Source organism: Schistocerca serialis, chromosome 3, assembly GCF_023864345.2.
Source record: "Schistocerca serialis cubense isolate TAMUIC-IGC-003099 chromosome 3, iqSchSeri2.2, whole genome shotgun sequence".
Taxonomy (NCBI): Eukaryota; Metazoa; Arthropoda; class Insecta; order Orthoptera; family Acrididae; genus Schistocerca; species Schistocerca serialis.
The window spans coordinates 579,205,601-579,226,245 of record NC_064640.1 but is presented as its reverse complement, the minus strand read 5'-3'; the positions used below and the strand labels follow the sequence as shown (position 1 = coordinate 579,226,245).

At 38.5% G+C, this 20,645-nt stretch overlaps 1 protein-coding gene across 1 annotated transcript in view; it reads right to left on the bottom strand.

Moving 5' to 3' along the window:
- Window positions 1-20,645, bottom strand: part of LOC126470471 (oxygen-dependent coproporphyrinogen-III oxidase) — a 90,354-nt gene that overhangs the window by 67,418 nt on the left and 2,291 nt on the right. The window contains exon 2 of the mRNA XM_050098333.1: window positions 12,586-12,790. Coding sequence (XP_049954290.1) covers window positions 12,586-12,790 — 205 coding nt within the window. The remainder of the gene's footprint in view (window positions 1-12,585; window positions 12,791-20,645) is intronic.

Below are 20,645 nucleotides of genomic sequence, written 5' to 3'. Positions count from 1 at the left end.
CTGGAGGTAAGAGTGGGGGGGTAAACATAGTAGAGGGAAACCAAGAGATGAAAACAGTAAGCAGATTCAGACTCAGGATAGAGCAGCATGGAGAGCAGTATCAAACCAGTTTTTGAACTGAAGTCTACCACCACCACCATATACTTTTTAAGTTTCGATGTAACAAACTGACTTGAAGACCTTTATTTCCTTTATTACTTTCTCATTAATGAAAGTGGTACATACTTGACTCCAAATTGCACGATTTCCTGAACAAATGCTGGTGATTAATATACAGTTCCTGGTTCATGAGCTGCCTTACTCCATTTACTACACATCACCAAGGAAGACATGACAGTAAGTCATTTAAAGGACCTGATTGAGTTTAGCATAAAAGGTTGTACTTTAATCCCCAGGAAAGCATCCTTGATATGCTGTGGCATCACTAGCAGACTGAAAGCCAGTGTAATTGGCTTCATTTAATTGGAGTTCATGTTTGTCACTTGTGTGGCCTACCATGGTCTGCTTATAAAATTGTATAATGTAGACAGGTAAACTGTCTGTAACCGAAGTATGTGTATTTAACAGATTATCCTTTGCAAATTCTATCTTCACCCTAGCAATTAAACTATCAATGGCTACTTTACACTTATTATGTCATATCTGATACATAATGCAGACACTTGAGAATGGCTACACAGCTGAAATTATTTAGTAGTGAGCATTTTAAAATAAAATGATTGTTTAATTTTAACAACAACTATCAGCAAAGCAAACTGATATCATTAAGGATAAATGATGCTGTTTGCTCTAGCTCACCATTTACCCTCTTAATGAGTTTTTAATGTTCCTATACCTTCTTACCGTGGTTTTTTTTCCCCCCCCTCTACTTCTTGAAGGTCCGCCACCACCATCTCGCTATAGAAAACAACAATCTTGCTGGCTTACAGGATATGGTGCAGCACCATTACAATAAATTAACTGACCAACATTTTTCTGTTTCCATAAGTTCATTATTTTTATGGACCATGCCTTACAGATACTGTAAAGTTAAGGTTTAAGGGTTACAGTTGTACATTGTAGACTTTTATGTAAATAAAATGGAATGAATGTCTGAAAAGAGCCATCATTGCATTTCATTAGAATAAAAACACTCTGTGATATAGTCAATGTTTCTTACTGACCATTCCTTTTTTAAAAACTTCTATTTCTTAATGAACTATCACTGAAAGATTGGTTGATAGCCTAGATGTTATGTCTCATAACTGTTACACACAGTCTTGTTGGGAATTTTTTGGTTTGTGTGATAAAAGCCACTGGGATCCCACAAGCAGCTGGTGACATACAAGTTGACACTGGCAGAGTCTTGTACAATTTAGCAATTCTAATACGACTATGATACACTAGGTGTCCCCCAGAGGTCACCTGTTAAGGACTACTTGGCTGGTCCTTAATTACAGGTAATTTTCTGACGAGTACAATTTTGCTGCTCCCACCCCTACTGACCCTGTTCAAAGCAACAACAAAAATAGCAATCTATACAAAATTTCTGCTCAATTGGACAACTGTTGGGAGACCCCCAAATGCCCTGTAGTTTGAAAACAGTATACAAATCAATTAATTCCTTTCACAAGTGTGAGATGTTTTCCCATCCTCACCATTTCCTTTTTCATTCCAATAGAAAATTACTGGGACATGTCACAATCGGAACAGCATCATTAAAAAACATCCTGAAGCAATTTTTCAAAAACTTCCTGAATTACATGAAGTTTTTTATAATGTACACACAATTTTTATAATATAAACACTTATCTACAGCTTCTACTGAATCAAAATTTGATGTGAGAAAATAAGACATTGAACCTAAATTTTTCCTAAGGAAGAATCCCATAGCAGTTGAGTATTTTTTATGTTCTCCATCAATGGTCTGCAAAACTATTCGTCAGTTTTGATTTTTTTTAAAAATGTTCTTTTATTCTTCGATGAGTTTGAAATCTTTCTGCACATAACTGTCTTCTGAATTTCTTTCAATTGCATTTCTGTAAATAAGAGCATTCTCTCATGTTGAACTATCTTTGTTGAGAAAGTCAGTGGTGATAGATCTCCTGAAGAAAGTTTCTGAACCAGGAATTATAAAAGATGAGAACTCTCATGTCTGTACAGGAAAGAAAATCTCTGCACTGCAGATTGTATCTTTTCAGTTGTTTTTTCCTTATTCCTCTTGTCCAGCTTCATCTGTTTGCAGCACAACTTGTGACATAATTGCCTTAACTGCTGTTGAATCATCATATAAGGATAGTCATAGATTCATCAACAAAGCACCAGAGATGGTTGGGAAATCTTGTTGCAACATCCTTACTAACCGTGAGATCAATATTCCATTAATTCATCAGTTGACCCACAAACAAGAAATGATGACAGAAGCCAGGATCACGTGTACAATTGATGACAAAAAACTCACATTCTTCTTGACAACTACTTCTCCAAGTGAGATAACTGCAGGGAAATTAACACTTTCGTGAGCCGTGGGAAACATGCTTCCCACTACAATGAACTTGCTCCTAGTCCCGTGGGATTGACAATTCCCACCTCTGTAAAGTGCTACCACCTAATGAACAGTATAGGGTACTACTTCTAATCGGAAGTTCCCACTGTTTTTGCTGTACCTTCATGCAGAGGCATTGTATAGCTGAGTGTTGCTCTGTAGTGGAGTCTTTCAGTGCTGTTTGCGTGATATTTTGTGATTTTTTCCTCGCAGCTATAGTATAAGGTAAATGCTTTTGATTTACCCAAATTTATGAAGGAAAATGTAAAATTGGAATGAGGAGAATTCCAGTCTGAAACAAAAGGAGCCATTTCTGCAGTAAAATGGATGGATAACCGTCCAGTCACTTTCCTGTCCTCAATTCACGACCCATGAGAAACAGCCACAGCGCAAAGGAAAAACAAGGATGGTACTAGTACAGAGATTTCTTGTCCTGAAGTTGTGGCAGAATACAACATAATAATGAGTGGTGTCGATAAGTTTGATCAGTTACAACAAAGGTATGCTATTGGCAGACATTCTGTAAAATGGTGGCACAGATTATTTTATTTCCTGGTGGACGCTGCTGCAGTGAACAGTTTTATCCTGTGGAAAATAAGTAAAAGAGAAAGTGGACAGCATGATCAGCTCACATACAGGATCCATCTAGCCAGACAATTGATCGCTGGCTTCTCATCCCAAAAAAGGCGTGGACAAAAACCTGTCTTTCTGGCAAAAAGGGGTAAAATACCTGAAGATTTTCGTCATGTGGCTATAGGGGAGAATCAACCCATTTTAGGAGAAATCTACTGGACGTGCCATCATTGTAGTACCAAAGCTGCGGAAAAGAGCACTCGCTGTGTTTGTACATATCGTCAAATAGCACTTTCCATAGACCCAAATTTCAGGGCAAGTAATTGTGAACAAACACTGTAACAAGAGAAGTAAATTTATAAAATAAGTGTGACATATATTGAAAAAGTTGTTTTTGTCATTTAACTCCAAGGAAGGGCAGTGGGAAGAATACTTCCCACCTTGTTGTGTGACCTCACTTTCACAGTTGGAGCAAGTTTGATATTCTGTACGATAAATATACCTACCTGTTAACTACTATCTGCTCTCCATTTAAAAAAACTGCTCAATAATTTTGCCCACGAAAGGGTTAAAAGACGTATATCTTGAATGTGAAAATTGTCTTTTTCATCCACCCACCATGGCTTACAGTTCCAAGTGTACGACATGATACTGTGTTCTTTGGAAAGTCACCAGTTAATTCCAGAAGCTCTTGGTAATAACTCACTGTTCAAGAAATCCAGGAATGGTTAAGTGGACCTCATCAGGCACCTCATTACTATCAATCATAAGCACTGTCAAGTTTTGTCCTTGTCTTTTTCCTCGTCTGTAGCTCTAGTCAAATGTTTCCATAAATCTTTCCTTTCAGGTAGTGATTGTGGGTGGGGCTGGTAATAGTATTGATAGGGATGGGGAGTATAACATAGATGGTGACCTGGAAAAGATAGCTACTCAGACTGGCAACACGAATGTGCATTTCGTGGAACTGTTTCAGCGTCACGATCGGCCTCATCTTAATACAGCCGTCAGGCGTAATAACATGAGACCTTTTTTAGATTGAAGTCAGCTGATAGGTATTCCTGCTTAAGGGAAGTCTCTCTAACAAGGGACTCACTTTTGACAAAGCTTAGGTATCCGAGTAATGAGGGAATTAGTATATTTCATCAAAATATACAAGGTATTAGAGCTAAAGTTAGTGAACTGCTTATAGATGTTGACTCTGAAATTATTGGTATATCTGAACACTTCTTAAATACGGAGATAATTCAGAGGCTTCCTTTACCAGGATACAGGTTGGCTGGCAGCTTTTCGAGGAGCTCTTGCGGTGTGGGGGAGTAGCCATGTATGTGAAAAACGGCATCCCATTTGAGTCAATTGATGTTTCAAAGTACTGCACTGAAAAGGTGTTTGAATGTTGTGCAGGTGTGGTTAAATTTAACGGAGCTAAACTTCTAACTGTTGTTATTTATAGATCCTCACACTCCGATTTCACAACATTTCTGCTAAAGCTAGAGGAGGTTCTTGGTTCACTTTATAGGAAATACAAAAAGTTAGTTATATGTGGTGACTTCAATATTAATTGTATAAGTGATTGTGCAAGGAAGAGGATGCTGGTAGACCTCTTTAATTCATATAATCTTATGCAAACCGTATTCTTTCCAACGAGAGTGCAAGGGAACAGTAGAACAACCATAGACAACATTTTTGTTCATTCCTCATTACTAGAAGGGCATTCTGTTAGCAAAAAGGTGAATGGCCTTTCAGATCATGATGCACAAATTTTAACTTTAAAAGATTTTTGTGCTGCAACACGTGTTAAATATAGTCATCAGCTGTTCAGGAAAGCTGATCCAGTTGCTGTAGAGACCTTTGTAAACCTTATAAAGGAACAAGAGTGGCAAGATGTTTATAGTGCTGATACAGTAGACGATAAATATAATGATTTTCTCAAGACTTTTCTCATGCTCTTTGAAAGTTGCTTTCCGTTAGAACGTTTAAAACAGGGTACTAGCACAAACAGGCAGCCTGGGTGGCTGACTAGAGGGATAAGAATATCTTGTAGAACAAAGTGGCAATTATATCAAAACGTTAGAAACAGTCAAAATCTAAATGCAGCAGCCCATTACAAATAGTATTGTAAGGTGCTTAAAAATGTTATTAGGAAGGCAAAAAGTATGTGGTATGCAGACAGAATAGCCAAGTCTCAGGATAAAATTAAAACCATATGGTCAGTCGTAAAGGAAGTTGCTGGTCTGCAGAGACAGGTCGAGGATATAGAATCAGTGCATAGTGGAAATGTCCGTGTTACTGATAAGACGCATATATGTACAGTATTTAATAATCACTTTCTGAATATAGCAGGTGAACTAAATAGAAACCTAGTCCCAACAGGGAATCATATAGCGCTCTTAGAAAAAAGTGTTTCGAGACTGTTACCTGAAATGCTCCTCCATGATACTGACAAGAGGGAGATTGAGTTAATAATTAAATCACTAAAGACCAAGAACTCTCATGGATATGATGGGGTATCCAGCAGAATACTGAAGTATTGTTCTATGTATGTTAGCCCAGTTCTCAGCCATATCTGTAACTTTTCCTTTAGGAGTGGTCGGTTTCCTGACCGATTAAAGTACTCGGTAGTGAAGCCACTTTATAAAAAGGGAGACATTGATAATGTTGAAAATTTTAGACCTATTTCTATGCCATCGGTGTTTGCTAAAGTTATCGAGAAGGTTGTATATACAAGGTTACTGGAGCATTTAAATCCACATAATTTGCTGTCAAATGTTCAGTTTGGTTTTAGAAATGGTTTACCAACTGAAAATGCTATATTCTCTTTTCTCTGTGAGATTTTGGACGGATTAAATAAAAGGTTGCGAACGCTAGGTGTTTTCTTTGATTTAACGAAGGCTTTTGACTGTGTTGACCACAAAATATTACTGCAGAAGTTGGACCATTATGGAGTAAGGGGAGTAGCTTACAATTGGTTCGCCTCTTACTTTAAGAACAGAAAGCAGAGGGTAAACAGAAAGCAGAGGGTAATTCTCCGCAATATTGAGAGTGGTAGTGATGTTCAGTCCCAATGGGGCACTGTTAAGTGGGGCGTTCCCCAAGGGTCGGTGCTGGGGCCACTGCTGTTTCTTATTTATATAAATGATATGCCTTCTAGTATTACAGGTGATTCAAAAATATTTTTGTTTGCTGATGACACCAGCTTGATAGTGAAGGATCTTGTGTGTAATACTGAAACAGTAACAAATAATGTAGTTCATGAAATAAGTTCGTGGCTTGTGGAAAATAATTTGATGCTAAATCACAGTAAGACTCAGTTTTTACAGTTTCTAACTCACAATTCAACAAGAACCGATATTTTGATCAGACAGAATAGGCATATTATAAGCGAGATGGAACAGTTCAAGTTCCTAGGCGTTCAGATAGATAGTAAGCTCTTGTGGAATGCCCATGTCCAGGATCTTGTTCAGAAGCTAAATGCTGCTTTATTTACCATTAGAACAGTATCTGAAATAAGTGACACTTCAACACAAAAAGTAGTCTACTTTGCATATTTTCATACGCTTATGTCATACGGTATTATTTTTTGGGGTAATTCTTCTGATTCAAAAAGGGTATTTTTGGCTCAAAAACGGGTTGTTCGAGCTATATGTGGTGTAAGTTCGAGAACCTCTTGTCGACCCCTATTCAAAAATCTGGGGAATCTGACATTGCCCTAACAGTATATATTTTCTTTAATGTCGTTTGTTGTTAGCAATATTAGCCTATTCCGAAGAGTTAGCAGCTTTCACTCAGTTAATACTAGGCAGAAATCAAATCTGCATGTAGAATGCACTTCCTTGACTCTTGTGCAGAAAGGAGAGCAGTATTCTGCTGCATCCATTTTCAATAAGCTACCACAAGAACTCAAAAATCTTAGCAGTAGCCCAAACTCTTTTAAGTCCAAACTGAAGAGTTTCCTCATGGCTCACTCCTCCTATTCTGTCGAGGAGCTCCTGGAAGAGCTAAAACATTAAGCAAATTCCAGTGTTACATTGTTGATTTTCTTCATTTAAACTTACGACTTGTCACCTGAATGTTTTTTTTATATTTCATTTTATCTGTTTCTAATATCGTGTTATAATTTCATGTATTGACTCGTTCCATGACCATGGAGACTTCTCCTTAATTTGGTCCCACGGAACAATAAATAAATAAATAAATAAATAAATAAATAAATAAATGATTCTGAACAATTAATCAAAGCCATGGCCATTTCATGTAGTACAAACCCATGGTTTTGCCACGAAAAGAAAGTGTCTGAACAATCAATTCTGCTCTTTCACTTGTTGAAAGCTCTATGACTTTTTGATTGTAGAAGAAGACATTTAAACTTTCTGGTTTGCGGGTAGCTTGGCTTCAATTATTTGACTGGAAAAACAGCCAACAAGATAAATGTAAAAATGATTTTTAAATTTGTGCGACAGCATACTGTGTGTAATTAACAGATGCCATTTTGTAAGACTAAGATCAAGTCTCAAAAGTCACTTTGCACCAGAAACACAAATTGTTTGAATCAACAATTTAAGTATCATCCACGGAAGACAGCTTGATTGTTGGTTACAAAAATAAATGAACGTAATATAACAAAAATACAGATATGCTAAAATAAAATTACTGAATAACAATAGTGAAGCTCTAATAACAACAGTGTAAGTTATCTAATAATATTTACAAAAAATAGTGTAACACAGTTTGCATATAAAGTAGTTGGTTTTACTTGTATTACCTTTGAATAGCAAATTACAGGTTACTGGAAATAAAGATCACATGTTAATTAAATTAATGTAAACTCACATTAATATTCATCACTAATATCTACAAGTGATCCAAATGAAGTAACTAAAAAGAAGTGTCTGAAAAACAATGTTCGAATGAAAATTTCACAACTTATTGTGATCAAGCCTGGATCCATCTCCCTGTAACACATATGTGGCACCATTATATGCACTGGGGGTCACTGAAGCATGGCAAGAGCTTAGTTCCAGGTTTTCCAAAGTTGTACTGAAACAAGCCTGGCCTAGTTTCCTCAGAAGTGCATCATTTCGTATGCCTGGGTATGCAAGTGTGACAAACTTATCAAATGGTATTGATGTAGTGAGCATGAGGGAGGGGGATGAGGGTACTAAGTATTGTCCGCAGGGCATTACATCATTGACCAAAGTTATTATTTACTGTAGTGTTTAAGATTAATTAATATTCAGTTAGTAGGATTGTTGATTAGTAATACACTAGTGCTAGTTACTAGCAAGCATAGGATATGTAGTTTGATATTTCAGCAAATTTCAAAACATTTTGAAGTACAGTATACCTGCAGTGCTCTCTCTGACATTACGCTGCACTATTATTATTAAAAAAAAATGCCCTTATGCTCACTACTCATTAGTAAAGACTAATCAGATGTGCTTTTGAGACAAAGTAATACCAGAAGTCCAGCCCATTGTACCATACATATATTAGAAGATGTTAATACAGAGTGTGTCCACTCTTTGCTTTGATGATGGCTTGAAGTCTACTGAATACACTTTCAGCGAGATGTCTGTGGAGGAAAGGCAGCCCATTTCTCCTCAAGAGCTGAAACCAGAGAAGTTGGTGATGTTGGACACTGGGATCTCAAATGAAGTAGATATTCAAACTCATCCGAAAGGTGGGCATTTCAGGAATGTTATTGTCCACAAACCAACGCCTCACAGATGCTGCTTTATTACAGCGTGCACTATCACGCTGATACAAACAATCATAGTCTCCAAACCATTCCTCTACCATAAGCAGTCCCCAAGGGTGTAAAATGTGTTCGTATCCTTCCACACTTTGTTTTCTAAACCACAATAAGCCTACCACACCTTAACCATGAAAAACATCCTCACACTGTAACACCACCTCCTCTGTACTTCACTGTTGGCACTACACACAAAGGCAGGTAAATTCACCACATATTTGGCAAACCCAAACTTTTCCATCATATTTCCACAGGGTGTAGTTTGATTAATCACTCCAAATCATTCATTTACAGTCATCCACTGACCAGAGGCATTACTCTTTACACCACCTCAATATTCTCTTAGCATTAACTACAGAAATGTGTGGCAACAGTTGACTTGGACAGCTTTAAAAGAGATGTCCCTGATAAATTTGCTACTAAGGTGGCATACAATGACTAGTCCACAAAAGTCACTGAGGTCTCCTGACCAACCCAGTACTCACCACGTCCTTTTATCCTGGCAGGTCCACATCTCATGACATCCACTGGTCAATTCCGCTTTACACAGGAAAGTGTGGATACTTTTGGTCACATAATATATGCTGGTAATGGCAACACCAAACAAAGCTGCACTTACAATACTGAACTGAGGGACAACATTCACATGAGAAAAGTGATATGAGAGATGATTTTCAACTCAATGGCAAAAATACCACTCAAGGACAACATGGAACTGGCAAGCATACTCAAACACAGAACTGATATTAATATCACATTGCTAAATATTACAGCAATTGTTTTTCAGGCTAAAGAAAATGCTTATATGATTCTTGCAGGAGAAAGTCTCTTGGTTTGACAGCTATGCTCCACAATCCATCTTACAGTGTATGACTGAAGGCACATCTGGTAGCACTGTCATTTCTCCCCTTTCCCATTCCATTCACAAATGGTGCACAGGAAGAATAACTGCCAGTAAGACTCCCTATGAGCTCTAATGTCTTCAACTTTCTCACCAAGGTCATTTTACAAGACCTACATGGGAGGAAGCAATACGTTGTCCAACTCTTAACAGAACAACTACTCTCATAATTTCTACAATAAACGTCTCCATCTTGCTTAATGTTTCTCTTATAATGCCTGCCAAATAAGTTTGCTGAGCGTTTCCATTACACTCTTGCACATACTAAATGATCGCCAGATGAAATGTGCCATTTCTTGTAATGATTTCTCTATATCTGCTATTAATCCAAACTGATAAGGATCCTATACTGATGAGCAGTACTTAAAATTGGTAGGACAAGTGTTTTGTACGCTACTTCTTTTGTGGATGAATCTCAGCCTGGCATCTGCTTTTCCTACAGCTAGTTTTATGTGATCATTCCATTTTAGGTTGATCTGGACAGCTAATTCTAGGTATTTTACAGTTGTTAATGTTTGCAGTCAGCCTAGTGAAGCTTCTGACATTATCCACTAGATCATGAATTTATACCATAAACAGTAATGCCACCATGACACTCCCTTGGGGTACCCCTGATATTACATTCACATCTGTTTATTTTGACACACTATGGACCTCCAATTGGCCTTGCTTATCAGGAGTGGAATGATACCTGCTGAACATATAACATAGAAGAATTGGGTCTCTTGTATGCAGCTAACTGATATATTGCTACATCTCGTTGGAGATCTACACACGCGATCTTGAACATTTTCCAGAAGAGAATACAGCTGTCTAAGCATTCCTCGATTGACACTGAGAGACTGTCTGAAATGACTTTACATATATGTAGTGATGGTCATGGAGTTCACAGTCCAAGTGAATCTTCAATCACTCAAAAATAACTACTTCTTTGTAAGTAAGAGTAGTATGAATCTATATTTGACAACCAGAAAAAAAATTGCTTAACTTGTGAAATAATGAATTTTTGATTCTGAAAGGTGCAGCAATGCATCAAAAAGAAGAAGGGAATGCAGGATAATGAAACTGAACTGGTGTGCGTGTACCATTTTTAGTGGCAAGGATAGGTCCATACAGTGAACACTGAGATTTTGTTGAAGAATTAATAAAAAATATGGTGTGGTCCACCAATAGCAACAGTGTGGCCATCTCACACCTACTTTGCATTTAGTCACTGGAATCCTCTTCACAGAGCAATTTATACTTGGACTTCATTCTTTAGGCAAACAGGTTCTACACTGCAATGAAAATCACACAGCTGACCTTGCACTAATATAGGAATGGAAAGCACAGCTGCTGTTAGAGTTGGGCAATTCTTACAATACAGTGCCCTACAGTTACTGAAGTGTTTGGAGAATCCTTCATTGAGATCTGATAATTTGCCTACAACACTGTCATCATCCCAGAACTGAGTTACACAGATTTTGAAACCCATAAAGGATGTGTCAAGACAATCACTGAAATGTTTAATCCACAGATAAATAACTTTTTCTGACTGAATTACATTTGCATCTTCGACATGTGATCAGTGTTTCCTGTTGTATCTTATTTTGTTTGGTTTTCACTGGTTTAAAAATGGTAGAGTAATCTGCCACACCCTTTACAAACTTCTCTCTTTATGATGCTTTTTATTGCAATGATCCCACCTCCATAACTAAGTAATGAGCATATCTGACTGCTATTCAGATGACTTGGGTTTTCCCTGGTGGGAGGACTGGAATGAGGTACACTCACTATTGCAATAACTGAGGTACTATTTGAGTGTGAAGAAGCAACTCCAAACTCTGGGAGACTGGCAGTGGGTAGGAGAACAGTGTACTGACTGCACCCCTCCATACTACAGCACAATGATGACACTGTCAGAGGATGACATGGCAGTTGGCCGATACTGCACATGACCTGTCAGGGTCAGTACATGGATCTTGTTTGTTTCAATGATGCTCATCCTTTCTAACTCATATCTAGACACCAATATCAATAATATCCCCACAGCTACATACTTTTACCTGAATTAGGAGTGCTATGCATACCTAGCAGAATAGGATATGAATCAATCCCCTTTAATTCTATGGGGTTTGTTGTCAAATCGTAGTTTCAATATGGAATTTTAAGAAATTATAGTACATCAAATAATCCCTCTAATGCCCATGTAAGTTGTATGGAAACAGTTTTTAGAGAACTTTCTTAACAACAATTAGTACATTCTGAGCAGCAAAACTTATATTGTTACTTTTAGATTAAGAAACATTACAAGGATGACTCACCTACCAGGTTCACTATTTTTCTATGGGAGTGTCCATCAGGAGAAGCTGTTGAGTTTGAATTTAAAAATGTGACTTTGGCACCATGAGTGGCTTCTTGCATATTTGCTAGTACCTAGGCAACCCTGCTACAATTAAGTTGAAGCAGATAGTGGCCACACCACTCTCATGCTACAGACAATAAAGCAGACAGACTTTCTGTCTACCATGTAATATCCTACCACTGTGCCAAATGTTGGGTGATAGACCACTCACAGAGCTCATTGTAATACAGAACTGTAGGGAATGACCAGCTCCCATTCCTGGAGCCAAGTGTTCAGTATACCATACTCCAATCAAACGTGTATAACGTCTCCAGTGTATACCATTTGGCACCACTCAAGACATACATGTACCTCAAAAAATGCAACGGATATAATGATCATTACCATCATCTTGAAATTAAACATTATTTTTGCAGCGGCCATACCAGCTAACATGCAAATAAAATCTATACATACCTTAAAATTATAACAGGTGATGGTAAGCAAATAATTACCTGGATTCTCATAATTAATAATTCCATTTTTGTTTTCATATCATTTCTGTTCATCATCATATCTGATTTTTTCGTTATTGGGTCTGCCATAAATGTTGAAAAATCTGGTCTCTTAGCACCTCCAAAATCTGGCCACCTAGCATTTTCAGCTTTAACTGTTGAGTAAACAGCAACTCCTGAAGCAATTATTGCAAATCCATACACCCTACATATTGAAAAATCAGAAACACTAATTAGTACTAAATAGCAGAGGCAAGACAAAAAGATGAAAAGTAAATACTGTGTGCAAGCACTAAGAGCTGACACGAGTAAATCATTACACAGTTACACCACTTCTCTTCCCTGGTATTAATCCCTCAACAGGGATCTGCACATGATACATAATCATCCACCCTGGATTTCAAAATTACTTTATTCCTATGGTTAGATGCCTTTGTTGTTGCCAAATCCTTAAGGTGGAAGGGTGTGGGCCATATATGTTATCCACATGCAAGCAGTGTATATTCTGTTATGTGTGATTACATGTTTTAACTGTTTGTGTATTGTGTCTGTGACAATGTGATGGGGAAATAACCTGAAAATTGCATAGATAAACGTCAGAAAGGCTCATCTCTAATATAGTTGTGAAAAGTTGGATTTTCTATAAAAAAAAAAAATCACAAAATGCAAAGCTTCCTTCAAGAGGAAGGAAAAAGCTAGCATGTTAACTGTTAAACTATAAGGAACAATCAAATGAAAATGAGACAGATGGAATAAAATAACTAAACTGTTTATTATTTCATAACTGTTCACACATTTATCCCACTGTGAGACAAGACAGGCAATGCCTTCACGGAAAAATGTTTGGTGTTGCCTATGGTACCACGATTTTACCCAGGTGTGCTCCTCTTCATCTGAAGCAAATTGACAGCTAGAGATGTCTTTCTTTGGAGTTCAAAAAGTATCGAAATCATATGGGGAGAGATTGGGACTGAGGGGAGTATGTGTAAGGGCTTCTCAGTGAAACTTCTGCAGTGTACTCGAAACTGGTTGTTACATGATTGGTTAGTTTGTTGGCTGGTGGGCTGATAGGTCAGTTGGGGGTTAAGGGACTGAACCATGAGGTCACCAGTCCCTCGGTCATCTGGAGTTAGTGATGTCAACCAGAAATTCGATCAAATAATGAAATTATGTAGGTGTAGTAAAATTAATGTCCTGAATAAAACATTGGTGCCAGAGCTGAGAAACAATTTGAAGAGAAGTAAAAGTATATGCATCAGAACAGTACATAAGTTAGAGATCCTTACAAGGGATGTGCACTGGTGGCTGTAAAATCATTTTGCAGTCTGTCCCAAATGCCTGTTTCTGAACTTTCTCAACAGTGTGTCTTCTTCCCTAAAGGGACTCCCATTTGAGTTAATGGAGCATTTCTGTAATATTCAAATGCTGACCAAACCTATTAGTAACAAATCTAGCAGCATGCCTCAACTGTTTCTATATCTTCCTTTAATCTGACCTGGTGGCATTCCCAAACACTTGAGCAGTAATCAAGAACAGGTTGCACAAGTGTTATTTGCCAAGTCTCCTTTGAAGATGAGCTGCACTTTCAAGAATTCTCCCAATAATCCAGCGTCAACCGTTCGACTTCTCGAGAACCGACTTTACATGCTCATTGCATTTCATGTCAATTTGCAATGTAACATCTAGTTATTTAACCCCTTAATGTGGAGTGTCGCGAATTCGCATCATCTACATCCATACTCCTCAAGTCACCTGATAGTGTTGTTACATGATTGGTTACTTTGTTGGCTGGTGGGCTGATAGGTCAGTTGGGGGTTAAGGGACTGAACCATGAGGTACCTTGAGTACCTCTATCGGTTCTCCCTTCTATTCCAGTCTCGTATTGTTCGTGGAAAGAAGGATTGTCACTATGCCTCTGTGTGGGCTCTAATCTCTCTGATCCCACACTGCTGAGCAGTATTCAAGCAGTGGGCGAACAAGTGTACTGTAACCTACTTCCTTTGTTTTCGGATTGCATTTCCTTAGGATTCTTCCAATGAATCTCAGTCTGGCATCTGCATTACCGACAATCAATTTTTTATGATCATTCCATTTTAAATCACACCTAATGCGTACTCACAGATAATTTATGGAATTAACTGCTTCCAGTTGCTGACCTGCTATATTATAGCTAAATGATAAGGGATCTATCTTTCTATGTATTTGTAGCACATTACACTTTTCTACATTGAGATTGAAATGCCATTCCCTACACCATGCCTCAATCCACTGCAGATCCTCGTGCATTTCAGTACAATGTTCCATTGTTACAATCTCTTGATATACCACAGCATCATCCCTAAAAGCCTCAGGGAACTTCCAATGTCACCCCACAAGGTCATTTATGTATATTGTGAATAGCAACGGTCCTACGACGCTCCCCTGCGGCACAACTAAAATCACACTTACTTCGGAAGACTTCTCTCCATTGAGAATGACATGCTGCGCTCTGTTATCTAGGAACTCTTCAATCCAATCACACAATTGGTCTGATAGTCCATATGCTCTTACTTTGCTCATTAAACGACTGTGGGGAACTGCATCGAACGCCTTGCGGAAGGCAAGAAACACGGCATCTACCGGGGAACCCGTCTCTATGGCCCTCTGAGTCTTGTGGACGAATAGTGCAAGCTGGGTTTCACACGATCGTCTTTTTCGAAACCCATGCTGATTCCTACAGAGTAGATTTCTAGTCTCCAGAAAAGTCATTATACTTTAACATAATACGTGTTCCAAAATTCTACAACTGATCGACATTAGAGATATAGGTCTATAGTTCTGCACGTCTGTTTGACACCCCTTCTTGAAAACGGGGATGACCTGTGCCCCCGCTCTTCTAGAGACGTACGGAACACCGCTGCAAGAAGGGGGGCAAGTTCCTTCGCATACTCTGTATAAAATCGAACTTGTATCCCATCAGGTCCAGCGGCATTTCCTCTTTAGAGCAATTTTAATTGTTTCTCTATCCCTCTGTCGTCTATTTCGATATCGACCATTTTGTCATCTGTGTGACAATCTAGAGAAGGAACTACAGTGCAGTCTTCCTCTGTGAAACAACTTTAGAAAAAGACATTTAGTATTTCGGCCTTTAGTCTGTCATCCTCTGTTTCAGTACCATTTTGGTCACAGAGTGTCTGGACATTTTGTTTTGAACCACCTACCTCTTTGACATAAGGCCAGAATTTCTTAGGATTTTCTGCCATGTCAGTACATAGAACTTTACTTTCGAATTCATTGAACGCCCATCGCATAGCCCTCCTCACACTACATTTCGCTTCGCGTAATTTTTGTTTGTCTGCAAGGCTTTGGCTATGTTTATGTTTGCTGTGAAGTTCCCTTTGCTTCCGCAGCAGTTTTCTAACTCGGTTGTTGTACCACGGTGGTACATTGTATGGTGGTTTTGAACTTTGTCCACTGATCCTCAACACTATCTGTACTTGAGACAAAACTTTTGTGTTGAGCCATCAGGTACTCTGAAATCTGCTTTTTGTCACTTTTCCAAAACAGAAAAATCTTCCTACCTTTTTTAATATTTCTATTTACGGCTGAAATCATCGATGCAGTAACCACTTTATGATCGCTGATTCCCTGTTCTGCGTTAACTGTTTCAAATAGTTCGGGTCTGTTTGTCACCAGAAGGTCTAATATGTTATCGCCACGAGTCGGTTCTCTGTTTAACTGCTCAAGGTAGTTTTCAGATAAAGCACTTAAAAAAACTTTCACTGGATTCTTTGTCCCTGCCACCCATTATCAACGTTTGAGTCTCCCAGTCTATATCTGGCAAATTAAAATCTCCACCCAGAACTATAACATGGTGGGGAAATCTACTCGAAATATTTTCCAAATTATCCTTCAGGTGCTCAGCCACAACAGCTGTTGAGCCAGGGGGCCTATAGAGACATCCAATTACCATGTCTGAGCCTGCTTTAACCATGACCTGCATCCAAATTTTTTCACATTTCGGATCTCTGTCAATTTCCTTCGATACTATTGCACTTCTTATTGCTATAAACACGCCTCCCCCTTCACTGTCCAGCCTGTCTCTGCAGTATACATTCCAATGCGATGCTAATAAATAGAAGGTTAACAGTTTTTAATCAAAGGGCTGGTTGGTGCAGACTGTACATGAAGTTGCTAACACTTCTGATAAGAGGTTAACTGACGTGACTGTGACAAGCAGCACACTATTAATACTGTGTTCAAGCACTACAGAACTGTGTTTCCATTCATCTTCATTAACTAACATTTCTCCACATGCATAGCAAGCTGACATTCATCACACCAAACAGAAAATTCTGTCTAAGTCATCCTACATCACTTGAAGATAATACTTCCCCTTACACTACAATGTCATCAGCAAACAGATACAGACTTTTGCTGACCTTATTCATCAGATCGTTTATGTATTTAGAGAACAATAGTAGTTGTATTACACATCCTTGGGGAACTCATGATGTTACGTTTGCCTCTCATGAACACTTGCCATCTAGGACAATGTACTGGGTTTTACCACAAAAATTTTTTTTTCGTAATTCATATATTTGAGAACTTATTCTGTAAGCTCAGACCTCCATTAACAGTCTGCAGTATAAATGCTTTCTAGAAATCTAGGATTACAAAATCTGGCTGTTGCCTTTCGTCCACGGTTGGCAGGATACCGTACAAGGAAAGAGTGAGCAGAGTTTCACTCGAGAAAGGCTTCCTAAACCCATGCTGATTTGTGGACACCAGCTTTTCTTTCTGAATGGAGTTGACTATATTCAAACTTAGAATATGGTCAAGAGTTCTAAAACAAACTGACATTAAGGATATTGGTCTGCACTTTTGCAGGGCAATTCTTTCACCCTTCTTATATACGGGAATGAGCTGTGCTTCTTCCAGTCACCTCGGACTTTGCAGTGTTACACCTAGTTATTTAACCCCTTAATACTGAGTGTCACAAATTTGCATCATACCAATGCGATGCTAATAAATAGAAGATTAAATGTTTCTGAGCACAGAGTGACACATCTGTGATAAGAAGTCAATGCAAAGAATATTCTCTGCAAAAGTGAACCAGGATTCCACCTGTACCTAGAGACTTACTTGTTTTCAACTCTTTCAGTTGTTACGAACTTCCAGCATGCTGGGATAATTGTAGGTCAGTATCTTCTGTTAATCAGTACAATGAAAAACCAGCCGAAGTAAAAATTTTATCTTTTTACTCACTCAATGGCAACAGATAGTCAAAACAGTATATTTCCAAAAATGCAAAAATTATGAAGTGCAAATAAACAGTTACAACGCAGTTATCTGTATGCGCTGTAACTGTTTGTTTGCAGTTCATAGTTCATTTTGGGTATAGTTTTTGCATTTTCAGAAATACTATTTTCACTATCTGTCACAATGATCTGAAAATGGGTCCCACACTGAAACTCATCACTAAGTGAATAAAAATGTGAAATTTACAACCTCTGCTGGTTTTTTGTTGTACTCTTGCAGTTGTTTTTTGACATCATGTATGTCTGTTACTAAAGGTCTCTTGTTCGAAGATATACTGCACTTCTGCAACGTTCTTCCATTGAATGTCAATCTGATATCTGCTTCCCTAGTCTGCATGAACTTTTGCTGTGCATTGGACTTCTCTGGACACTGTCAAGAATTTTGAAGCTTGTTACTGATTTCAGTGCTCGATCAACAAGTAGTGTAAAAATCTGTTCATTGCATCTGTTAATATTTGCACTCACAACAGGGTACAATTGTGTGCCAAAGCAGGACTTTAACTGGAATCCTGCCTTTTGTAACCAATGCTCTTGCCAACTGAGCTATCAAGGCACAGCTCACAACTTGCTCTCACAGCTTCAATTCGGTTAATACCTCATTTTTTATTTTGAAGCTTCATAGATCTTCTCCTGCATACATTTCTGGGCTAGTTCTACTGGAAGAAACAACAACAAAGAAAATGGATTGTGTCTTGAAAAGAAGTTATGAAGAATATCAACAAAGCAAAACAGGAGTAATGGAATAAAGTCTAATTAAATCAGGTGATGCTGAGGGAATTCGATTAGGGAATGAGACAGTAAAAGTAGTAAATGAGTTTTGCTCTTTGGGCAGAAAAATAACTGGTGATGGCCTAATGGGATGGTAGCTTTATAAGGAAACAAAACTAAGATAAAAAATTGTTTAGGCAAAAAGAGAATAGAGGCTTTCAAAATGTAATTCTATGAGATAATGTTTAAGATCAGAGGAGTATATCAAATAACTATGGGGAGGCACTGAATCAAAGTGAGAACAATAAAATTTATTTAGAAAGATCAGTTGATAGGCCACACCCCGAAGCATCAAGGAATCATCAATTTTGCAAAAGAAGAAAGTGTGGGGGATGAAAATTGTAAAGGGAGACCATGACTCAGATTCAGTAATCCATTTCATTAGGAAGAGACTTGATTGCACGGGATATACTAGTACGAGAGCTGGATTAAACCAGCCTTTGGACTGAAGACAACAACAATCTCAAAATAAGCTTTTCGCAATGAGTTTTATACAGTACAGTGTGCCTCAATTCTGAGTGTCACTCTACCAATCCAAAGGTTTGGAGCTGTCTTTCATTGGACCTATAAGTTTACTGATTCTGTCACCCCAGGCAATGAGTTGTTAATATGAAAAAGATAATACATAAATAAATAAAAATTAAAAATGCCAAGTTGCACCATAGTTCAGTGTGAACTAATGTGAAATAATTTGAGTAAAAGTCATGGTTAAAACAGGCTCAGACATGGTAACTGGATGTCTCTATAAGCCCCCTGGCTCAGCAGCTGTTGTGGCTGAGCACCTGAAGGATAATTTGGAAAATATTTCGAGTAGATTTCCACAACATGTTATAGTTATGGGTGGAGATTTTAATTTGTCGGATATAGACTGGGAGACTCAAACGTTCATAACGGGTGGCAGGGACAAAGAATCCAGTGAAAGTTTTTTAAGTGCTTTATCTGAAAACTACCTTGAGCAGTTAAACAGGGAACCGACTCGTGGCGATAACATATTAGACCTTCTGGTGACAAACAGACCCGAACTATTTGAAACAGTTAACGCAGAACAGGGAATCAGCGATCATAAAGTGGCTACTGCATCGATGATTTCAGCCATAAATAGAAATATCAAAAAGGTAGGAATATTTTTCTGTTTTGGAAAAGTGACAAAAAGCAGATTTCAGAGTACCTGATGGCTCAACACAAAAGTTTTGTCTCAAGTACAGATAGTGTTGAGGATCAGTGGACAAAGTTCAAAACCATTGTACAATATTCGTTAGATGAGTATGTGCCAAGCAAGATCGTAAGAAACTTCCTGGCAGATTAAAACTGTGTGGCCGACCAAGACTCGAACTCGGGACCTTTGCCTTTCGCGGGCAAGTGCTCTACCAACTGAGCTACCGAAGCACGACTCAAGCCCGGTACTCACAGCTTCACTTCTGCCAGTACCTCGTCTCCTACCTTCCAAACTTTACAGAAGCTCTCCTGCCTGGGCCCTTCTTACGACTGTTGCAGGGCCATAGACACAAAAATCTGTCCAATGGGGCATACAACACGAGTCATCTGAAATGGCCACCTGTAGCCACTCAGTGGATGTCCATTTGTGGTTCTGGCAGGCAAATTCCAGCCTTTGTCACTGATGAACATCAGCCATCATGGCTGCATGAACAAGGTGCCTCCTTCGGAGGCCCATACAACAATGTTGACTGAACAGTCATTGAGGAGACTGTTGGTAGCGCCTTGGTTCCTCTGTGGTGTCAATTACACAACAGGTGCATGTCTATTTGCCTGTACACATCTGCACAGCTGTTGTTTACCACTGTCATCTATGGCCCATGGCGCACCACAGTTATCTCGATGCCGGTTTCAGATAGTGCTATTTTGCCAAGCACAGTACACTTTAACCATAGCGGCATGTGAACAGTTTACAAACTTAAGACGTTTCAGAAATGCTTGCACCCTTGGCCTGACAGCCAATGGTCATCCCTTTCGGATGTAAGATAAATTGCTCCG